This window comes from Somniosus microcephalus, chromosome 9, assembly GCF_052327205.1.
Source record: "Somniosus microcephalus isolate GS21.2 chromosome 9, FLI_Smic_1.0, whole genome shotgun sequence".
Classification (NCBI taxonomy): domain Eukaryota; kingdom Metazoa; phylum Chordata; class Chondrichthyes; order Squaliformes; family Somniosidae; genus Somniosus; species Somniosus microcephalus.
Window position 1 is genome coordinate 185,877,625 of NC_140995.1, and position 10,836 is coordinate 185,888,460.

At 36.8% G+C, this 10,836-nt stretch overlaps 1 protein-coding gene across 2 annotated transcripts in view; it reads left to right on the top strand.

Annotated features, from left to right (window-relative positions):
• Nucleotides 1-9,799, top strand: part of elovl4a (ELOVL fatty acid elongase 4a) — a 68,167-nt gene extending 58,368 nt beyond the window's left edge. For both annotated transcript variants that reach the window (XM_085997686.1, XM_085997684.1), the window contains exons 6-7: nucleotides 1,039-1,166; nucleotides 3,032-9,799. In XM_085997686.1, coding sequence (XP_085853812.1) covers nucleotides 1,039-1,166; nucleotides 3,032-3,316 — 413 coding nt within the window. In that variant the 3' untranslated portion in view covers nucleotides 3,317-9,799. The remainder of the gene's footprint in view (nucleotides 1-1,038; nucleotides 1,167-3,031) is intronic.
• Nucleotides 9,800-10,836: the final 1,037 nt, after the last annotated feature.

Consider the following 10,836-nt stretch of genomic DNA (forward strand, 5'->3'; position numbering starts at 1 on the left):
CATGTTCAGGGTAATCAAGCAGGATAAGTAAGTGAACTGAAGTTAGATCAATTGAGAAATACCAGATCCCAATTAGATTCACATTGGGAAAGTGCAGGAGTGCTCCCTCCCCCTCTTTCCCCCCCCCCCTTCCCAATCACAAGACCCTTCTCACCGCGATTTGCCCAAGTGCCGATGACCATTCCTTCAGCCTTGCCCAATGGCCTCTGAGTGCCCGGCGTTCCATTCCCTCCAACTAACCAGTTGCCGCTTCCTGTGTAGAGGTCAGGGAGTTTTGTTGTTCACCTCGGCTCCTGCATGATTCCCGCTTTGGGTTGAAATCAGGCCTTGCGTTTGCAGCATACAAAGAAGAACTGTTGGGAATCTAGAACATGAATTTGTGTATAGGATTAGTAGTGTGAGGATATAAAATCTGTGACTTTATTTTTAAATTGTACTAGTAAATAGGCATCCTCCAAACAGAATTCCCAGGGATTGTTTTTCCCCCCTATTTATGCATGGAGGCTAAGCTAAGTCAAAAAATGAGGAAGATCATACATTTCAGTCTCACCTGTCTTTTGTATCTCATAACCCTTAAGGCAGGAGGAAATTTAGCTTGGAGAGTTCTGAAAACTTTTTTTCAAGTTGTGACACTTTCAGAGTCCGGTTTTATAGAAATCCAAGCTTTAATTTGTATTCTTGAGTTTATTTAGCACTCTATCCAATTTCTTAGATGTAGATGATGTATTAGAACAATTATTATGGACGATAAGAGGGATCCAGTGAAGAGGGTCATTATAGACATGAGTCCTGGTACAAAAGTGTCAGTCAAACAAGAAAATATCAATAACAGAAAGCTGTATGAGCCATTAACCCAGGTGAGTTACAACTTTTGGCAAGTTGGATTGCTTTGTACTAATACTGAATATACTGTAAAAAGTCAAATGAGCTTTTTCATAATTTGAAAGACTGAGTTTATCAAAATTAGTCATTATAAATCGTTTAGTTTCAATGTATTTCCCTGACTTTTGTAACTCTTCCTTTCTTTTGCTATTTCAGCTTTTGTTGGAGCTCATATGAATGCTGTCATCCATGTTGTCATGTACCTGTATTATGGATTAGCAGCTTGTGGCCCACAGTTTCAAAAATACCTCTGGTGGAAACGATATTTGACCATCTTGCAACTGGTAAATTAAATTTTTGAAACAGTTTACATCAGTTTTTTAATCTAAAAATGATTTAGATGGTATTGGGGAGGACTGGGTGTTGTAGTGGGTAGATCTTTGCACATTCTTCTCTGCAACTTGGTTCAAATCCAGCCCAGTCATGGGATTAGTCGCTCTTTACTGGCTGTAAAGGTCCTATGTCAAATGAATCTGGGCAGTCTCGACGCTGTTGTAGTATGGGTCCATAGATGATTTCTCAATCTCTGAACCAGCTAATCACACACCATTTCCACCTGCCATTCATATCTCAGTGGGGAAAAAGTCACTCACAACATTTTGCCAGAGCTGTAATTGGGTAAAGATTAGCCGTGACACAGAGAGAAACCTAATTTCAAACATAATGGCGCTGTGTTTATTTGTAAAAGTGACATACATAAAAATACTTTTCACTTTTAAGCTAAAGTGGATGATTGTCTCTCCTAATGAGTGGCATGGCTGAATATGTTTACAGACAAAGAGCATTCTTGCTTCCCAAGAGGGAACCTACAGAAGGTCTGCAGAGATGCAGCCAGCAGGGTATTTACCTTGAGGCTCTTCCCAAAGGAGTGCACTCTATTCAAAAGAGAGCACTTAACAGTAATAACTTCCCACCATACTGCAACTGCCACCTAATTTAACAGAGAAAATGGAAACTATTGCGCAACAAAATTACAATATATTTTCAAAATAATTGAACAATAAAATTGTAAATAGTTGCCACTCAATTTATAGCTGAATAAATCATTTTTGTCACAAACAAAAAGTAACAAATATCTTAAAAAGCAAAATACTGCAGTTGCTGGAAATGTTTTTGTTTCAAATATCTTAAACAGCTTGTTTAAAAGTGTAGATCCTTCACGTGGGATAAATAATGAGCACCTCAGTACTGTTAACAACTTTTAACTCTCTCTGTAAAGCTAAATTCCAAGATTTCAATGCTGTTTCCATATATGGATAGGCTCTTTCACAGAATCACAGAAACCCCACAATGCAGATAGAGGCCATTTCGGCCCATCGAGCCTGCACCGACACAGATCCCACCCGATCCCCGTAACCCCACGTATTTAATCCCCCTAACACTAAGGGTCAATTTTATCATAGCCAATCAACCTAACCCGCACATCTTTGGATAACTCTTTCACATTTCTGGACAAGATAGAAGATAAAGCTTGCTATCTGATGGTGTTTCTTTGCAACCAACCTCTCTCCATTGGAATATTTTACTTCATAAATATACTGCTTGGTCAGTATTTTTCTAAACTCTACTGTTTTTTTCCCCTCTCTAGGTGCAAATACACAACAATTTACTACATGTTCATCATCCCTGAATGATGGTTATCTTGATTCATGTTAGTTTTTTCCCCCCAGGTCTTTTAAAATTGTGGAACTCCTTACTTTCCCTTGCCTTTTTCCTTCCTCCTACACTTTTGAGATTTATTTCTAAGCCTAAGCTTGGTGTCATGTTTTAGTTAATCTGGTGGTCTTTTACTGTTTTTTAATGTTGGTGTCCTGCACAATAGGCCTGGGCCTTCCACCTTGATTTAGTGTGCAAACGCAAAGTCACTCTAATATTCTTTGTGCTTTCATTTAAAACATTCACTTGTCTCCAGAAGTATTTGTAACTTCACATCCTGTTTAGGTTATTTTTCAATATAATGTAGAAGTTCAGAAAAATAAATGGTTCCAGAAACCAAGAAGGAAAAATTCATGGTTTGAGGATACTTCAGATGGGGAAAGATGTGGGGGAGAAGAAAATAATGATACCAAAAAATATAATCTAATATCTGGATAATTGGTTTAACAACAATGTTTGCTCTTGTTACAAATATTATTTTCTCTTGACACAGGTACAGTTTCATGTCACCATAGGTCATACTGCTCACTCCCTGTACATTGATTGCCCTTTCCCAAGATGGATGCACTGGGCACTGATAGCTTATGCCATTTCCTTCATCATCCTCTTCGTCAACTTTTATTACCAGACCTACAGGGAACCAAAGAAAGAGCACATCAAGAATGGAAAAGTGATTGTGAATGGCAATGGGATGGTTAATGGAATGATCAAATTCGAAAACAAGCTAGTGGTAGAAAATGGGAAAAAGAAGAAAAAAGGAAAAGCCAAGCGTGAATAAGATACATAGGCAAGGTTTAAAATAAAAGATTGTGTTTTAGAGTCAAATAGCCTGAGTCAGCAAAGGATGGCTGCATGTATTTCCAGCTGACTTTGAACCAATCTATTATACCCTTTGCTGTCTTTGTAATTTATTGTATTTACTTTGTAAATGAAATTTGTGATCAGTACATTGGTATTGATAGACAAGAAAACTCACCATTAAATGAATTGCACTGAACAAGTTTTAAAGAGGAATCTGGTCTTTACCCTTTTACAAATCCATATCCTAATGTCAATTTTTTAATGTTTAGTTATGTTTACTGTTTCAGTGAACTCTCGCTATATAGCTTTTTACTTTACCTCTACCTCAGTTATAATGCTGCTTTTTCATGGCTCCATTTTTTACTGTGTACAAACACAGCTGTATCCTGTGTTTTCAGTCCAGATGTCTACAAATCCAATGCTTAAAATGTTACTTATGATTGCAGGTTATCAGCTTCTCATAGGAAAGTCAAGGAAGTGAATAGTGTTCGTTAGTTCTGATGTTTGTCTTGGTGCTGAAGGTCCTAACATAGAGGTCGAGTGGCAATGTTAATCACTGTCTGGACCCATGTAAACAGACGAGTATTGTTTTAGTAACATTAAAACTCTTAACTCTCAACTTCAGAACGCATCTTAAGTCTAGTCTGATGTTTCTTTTCAGCAAGATAATTTTGTTCTGTTGATTTTATACAGTACAAATTACTGGGAGTAATGCAGCTTCTCAACCACTGCCCCCCCCCCCCACCGTCAATTTTCTCCCCTTTTCTTAAGTCAGTGACTGATGATGGGGTACAATTTTCTGAGCGCTAGCAGCTGTGCCCTACCCTGCACAATATGCAATTTCTTTGTGAGCCTGGACAGTAAATACTGGTGGCCTGTTTGACCTTTGAGGGGGAGGGGCAATCACCATTAAGGTCAATTCTGCCCATGATTTCGATCCACATATATGCATCAGCACTCACTAGATAACACTCAAGAACAAGAACCCTGATTGATTTTCCCTCCCTAAGAAGACTAAAACCAAATAATCTTCTCACCACTGCTCTGGCTGAGCTTAATCAATTCTGCACAGACCAGAAATGAAACTGGACCTTTCTGACATGGCTTAATGTCAACCCATGTTTACCTACCAAACCACTGGGACAGCCTGCGAATGTAGCTTTTAAAATGGAGATCATAAAATCAACCGTACCATTTATGTCAAAGATAAGAAATTTAGACTTTTTCCACGCCTTTAGTGTATGGGGATCTACAATGAGTTGTGCATTGCTCTTCACTGTATACACCCGTACACCCAGTGGTTTGCATCAAAGGAGAGTGCATGTTCTAAATAGAAAAAAGTGTTTCAAAATATTTTTTATCCAAAAAAACTGAAATACCAGAATCACATGTATGTATGGCTGTGGCAACAAAACAGTTATAAAACTGGACCTGTTACTCTCTGCAATCAGGATTTCAAAACCTGGATGCAGCATTTAGCAGCACAGCAGAGCACATGTTTTTTGCAGCAGAAAATACATTTCAAAATTAAATTAAACATTTTAAGCAATAAAATCCGGTTTTTTATGTCGATGGAAATGAAAAAGTGCCATGTTGTCACGTGGGACCTCTATTTCTAAGTTTAGATTCCTACAGTGTGGAATAATAGCTAAATGGGAATTGCACTGGCTGTAACCAACTTTAATTAGTATATTATAACAAGTATTCACTGCTTTATATAAGTCTTCAATTATGACAAAAGAAAGCAGCTGTGTGTAAGAAATGTAATAATTTCTCTCCCAATTTATACATTTAACAATGCAAAGGGACAGCACTAAGCGGTTGGGGCTGATTGCAATAATTATATTTCAAGTTGACTACACAGATTTACAGCTTCTAAGATGAGAGTCGAGCCAAGCCAATCCATTCTTAACCAGGGTAGGATGACCTGGTTTCAAGTAAAGTTTTCCACATTTTTTGGGGGTCTACAAAGAAGTTCACAGCTTCATTACATGTAGTACAAAGAAGAAATCTTCTTTTGTGATTATCACAGTAGATCAGGTGTTTGTATTTGTACGTGCATGATCTGTTTTAGTCTCTCTGACATGAGGGCCATTTTATCCTATTTTCACAAAAGTTTCTTTGCTGCCCTTCACCTCCCACATTTGAATCTGGTACTTTTATAAATGAAGGCCATAAGCGTGGTTTTGCAGATTTATTTCCTAATAAGCTTATAGGCAGTGATATTCCAATCACCAACCCTTCAGTACAAATATAATCGTGTATCAATGTCATGGAGTGCACTAGTATTAAGTGCCAACATTGACTTTACTTGCCAAAACAAAAATGGACCTGCAACTGGATAAAGCTCCCAAATAAAACTGTAAACACATCTAAAAGTGATTTAAAGGCTATACTCTAATCTTGGATTTTTGACATCAAAATGACTCAATTACATTTGCTGACTTGTAAACACCAAATATCCATTATACAATACAGTAAGGTTTTCGTCTTCTAAATATTTGGTACCAGTGCTGTATCGTAACTGAAACGGTAGACCCCTTTTGTTCCTTTTTCAGTTGAGCAGCTTTATTAATGTGTAATGGGTACACTATCGTTACTAATCTAAACCTACATATTTATGAAAAAAAAACTCTTGTGACTTGTGTGACACTCTAATCCTGACCATCCAGAGATTTGAGATGGATTTGATATGAGTGACATAACAGGGCCCATTTATTTTGTTCTTTTGAAGGCTAAAGTGGTTACACTTTCGGTAGGCAGTCTTAACAGGATAATGTTTCTTTAAATTTCTTAATTCAGTGGCTGCTGATGTGGGTGAGAAGGCTTGGATAAGCCTGAGCAGCATCTTGCCTAGGTTTAATTTTACTGCTGATTAAGTTGATGACATCCCAATTGACATCAGCGTGTCATTCTACTGAGTCTTGGAAGACCAGTCTTACTGCTAATAGCTTTAGACTTTTGTATCTAGGTCACATTATGAAAGTGTGAACCTGCGATCAAAACTTCTAGTTCTGGGGTTAGAACTAGGTTAATTCAGAAGGACTTTTGAATGCTAATTATAACAGGTGAAAGCTCTTTGAATGTAAACTAATCCTTATAAGAACATCACTGACGGGGGCATTCCCCTGTATAATTGTTTGACAGAGATTGTAGTTTTGTCGTAGTTTTAGTTCTTGGTAAAATTGTGTGCACTTGAAATCATTTATCTGGCCATATGTCATTGATTTCACTTTGGTTTAACTAACTGTTGTGATCCCAATGCTTTTGCTGGCTGTTATTGCTGATGGTTATATATATTTTTTGGGGTGGGAGGGGTAGTTGTATAATGCATTTAATACTGTATATAGACATGGAAAATTAAACTATATAATATAGGTTCTCCTTTACAATACTAGATCGGAAAGTAAAGTACTTTCTATCCTGTTCATTATTTTTTTCAGCATTCAGATATTTGAAAGCTATGCGGGGAGCTCCAGCTGCTAAATGCACTACTACATAATTAGTTATTCCCATGGATTAAATGCTAATAAGAAGGCCTCTTTTGTGTGTAGTCGTGATCAGTTAATCAGATCAGTTTAAAGGATTTTTTGGTACTGTTAATTTGCTCGGGAAACAATTTGCATCATATACCACAATGTAATGGATTCTTGGGGTTGCAGTGATAATTAGCCTGAAGAATTTCATGAGTACCAAAGTTAAAAACACTGAAGCAACATTTAAGCTTTCAGTCCCTGAGAATGGGGGTAGAAATCTGAACAAGTAGTTATAGTTCAAATGTTTTGAAATGTACAATGTGGGTTATCTGCTCCTTACATAATTTTCAGGTCATTTGAAATCTTTAAGGCACAAAAAACAAATAGATGCACAAAAAATGTAAATAAATATCTTCTGCATCTTACAGGAGTTTTTTCTTAATTCTGCTTTCTTTGGATCTGCTATTTAAACAACTTAGCACATTATAGATCTGTTCCATATGTTAAATCTGTTTTTTCATTTATTGATACTTTATTTTTGGATATCTGAAATGCATGTTACTGAAGAATTGGATAATTTGTATTAATACTGCAGTACTCTATCTTCACTTTTCTGTTAACAATGAAATCTGTCAAATAGCATTGCACTGTTCACTAATTAAATTAACTTAAACAGCTTTAATACAGGAAATGCTGCTGTATTGGTTGTCTCATTTTAAAAAAAATTGTAGTTAGTTAATTTTAAGATGCATGGACTGTCCTAGTAAAAACTGCAAATGTAATCACTTGATAGATCCACAGTGATTACTTAACCATTATCCATCCCATAGTTAGCACATTGCCCGTCAACGTATGTGCACCTTATCTTTTAGTGATTACCATGATACTCCCCACTCAACAAAAATAGTATAGGCTTGATGGACACCATTTTTTAATGCATTAGAGTATTTTCTAGGTGATGTCGAGATTCAGGTGATAGTAATAAACCAGCATATGCTTTGCTGCTGAGGTTGATCGCGTTATCTGAAGTCCCTGATGTGAAGGGTACATTAAGGACAAGTATCAGGAAGTATTTCTTTACACAGAGGGTGATAACAGCCAGACTAGGTTGTCAAGAATGACCAGGAGACTGTACAGATCAAATCAAGGATGAAATTAAATGGGCTGAAGGGCTTTCTCATTCAGATCAATCCATAACCATTGCTCAGTGGCCAGTATTCTCTGTGAAATAACAAAGTAATAACCACGGCATAGAAAACTATTGTTGCATAGGTTACCCAGTAGCACAAGTGGTTGACTGCTTAGCTCCCAACTAGGAAGTCGCTGAGTTAACTGCTTTTTTACTTGAATTTGTTTGCCTCTGTTGAGTGAGCAGCAAAATGAAGGGAGAAAACCAAAGCCCCCTCAACCTGTATTGGTTGCAGCTGCTACCATTTAATCATAGAACAGCATTGAGCTGTCTTATGGCCCAGTGGATGATGTATGATGGAGTACATGCCCGTTCTGCTCTAATGACACAATGTTACATTTTTATATATTTATTCAAATGAGTACATATCTAAGATGATGTATATTCAAGGAAATGATATCAATTAATAAGATGAACTTGGTCAATGTTGTACCACCTGCTGTTTTTAATCATAATCTTGTTCCAGCTATTATGGCTTCCCTGCAGTAAATTTTGAATGTTTTGAGAGCAGTGGAAACATTTTTTTAAAAACTTTGCTTAAGTTTACAAAGTGCCCAGGAGTTCTCGTGGACCCCGAGTGTAAAACAACTTGACACTGCATTGTAGTTATGCCCCATGTGTTGTTAAGCCTAAGCAGTGTGAAAAGGGTTTCCCAAGGGGTTTCATACCACTGAGCTCCAGAGTTATACTGTCACTTTTGCATTGTGAGAAGCGGAAACCTCTAACAATATAGAGGTGACAGTATAACAGCACCTTTTAAATTTTGTACTTGTTACATGAAACAAATGCATCTAAAGATGGCTAAATGTTTTTCCTGCTATTTATTACACTAATATTTTACCTATGTTTATTTTGCACTAACAGAAGTTTGCCTAAGCCAACTTGCAAAAGATGAACTTAAAGTTGTGACTGAACTATTTCCAGTAGTTTCTGGACAACTTTAACAAAAATCTGAATTAAGTTAAAACAAAATCTAAGAGCAGACACATTAGGTAAATATTAGTTGCATGATGGTTGTTTTTAATAACACAAAAATAAAACTGCTGCCAGTATTGTGTTTGTTTTAGTTTACCCTGTTTATTTGTGTTTATTTTTAGTTTACACTGTTTTTCTAGTTTACACTATTTATGGTACTGTTAAATTAAATTTGCAACTTGAAGTATTGTTACTTCATGGAGTATTATTGCTTCATGGAACATAATGTTTCAATATACTACGCATGCAGTTGATTAAGTGTTGTCAGTATAAGTAAGCTGTTGATGTAGCACAATTGGTGCATGGACTTGCCTGTAACTTTTCTGCTGGTTACCCAAGGGTCAAATATGGGTAACTCAACTTGTGCTGACTTACCATACACATAGGCAAGATGCAGTGTTTTCTCATCTACCAAAAGTGGGTGCTCCACCACTTCAAATTTCTTTCTCCGTTTTGAATGAAAATTTATAATAATGGATGTAGACAACACTTTTTTTGGCAACATGGACTTTAAGTGCACAGTACCCAGTTCGTAAGAGTTTGGGGAAGAACCCTGAGATGCTGTATGGAGTTTCATTAAGAGCTAAGTTTGACATGGCATGTATTCACTTGGTTCTGTTGCGTTGTATTGTCCAATCTGCATCAGTTGAGTAGTTTCACTGTTAAAAGTTAACAAGTTCATAAATGTGTAAACTTGAAAGTGTGCAGTATTATAAAAATCAAGGTCAAGAACTGGAAAGTTTATGTAATCTTGTACACCATCTTTCTGTACCTAAGCACTTTGCTGCAATTGCCGTGGAAATAAAATAGAATACTGCTACTTGTGTTTGGCTTCTACATAATTCATTCATGGTGCAAGACAACCATTTGTTATTTGAGATGACTGAATAACTGCTGCCAAATGCAGGATATGTTTCAGATAGGGCTTGCTGCAGAAGATGTCAAATGCAAGCAATTCTTAGTCCCCAATCCAGAAACGTTTCATCGAGATATTGTGAGACATCAAAAATATTTGGGTAACTGAAGTTAGAATTTAGATTTCCAAGACCTATAGAACAATTTAAAAACAATATTTCATACTCTGTTTTATTAAGTGATACCTTTAGTAAGTGATGCAGTATACTGTATAATGTTTTGGGATTGATACTCAAATGCATAACATATATTCAAGAAATCTAAAGTGTTCCAGCTAAACATGCATACTCCATTGGAGCTCATCTAAAATGGGACAGAGAGTTTTATTACATAAAATAGCATTATATTCAGTATATTTGTTTTTTGTTACTGGCAGTGACAACCTTATCTAGTTTTAAAGGCTATTGATCTAAATTCTAGTCACAGTTATAGTTTGAGTTTTATAGAAATAAAAGGGATGAAAATTGGGTGGGTTCTACAATCACAGGCGATCCACTTTCCCAGATTAACGCAACACAAAAAGAAAATACTGCAAATCTGAAATAAAAACAATGCTGGAGAAACTCAGCAGGTCAGGCAGCATCTGTGAAGAGAGAAACCGAGTTAACGTTTCAGGTCGATGACCTTTCGTCAGAACTGGAAAAAAGCAGGAAATGGAACAGATTTTTAAGCAAGTGAAGAGGCTGGGAAAGCGGGGGGGGGGGGGAGGGGATGAAAGAACAAAAGGGAAGGTCTGTGATAGGATGGAAGGTGGAAGAGGTTAAGAGACATTAAGAGATATTCAAGGCAAAAGGAGATGGTAATGGGACAGGTTAAGAAACGAAGGATGGCTCTAGTTGAAGTGTAAATTGCGCTGGCAGAGTGAAAGACAGCTGCCATGTGGCGGAGAAGAAAAAAAGACACAAAGTGTGGATAAAAAATATATATAGATATGATAGGCGC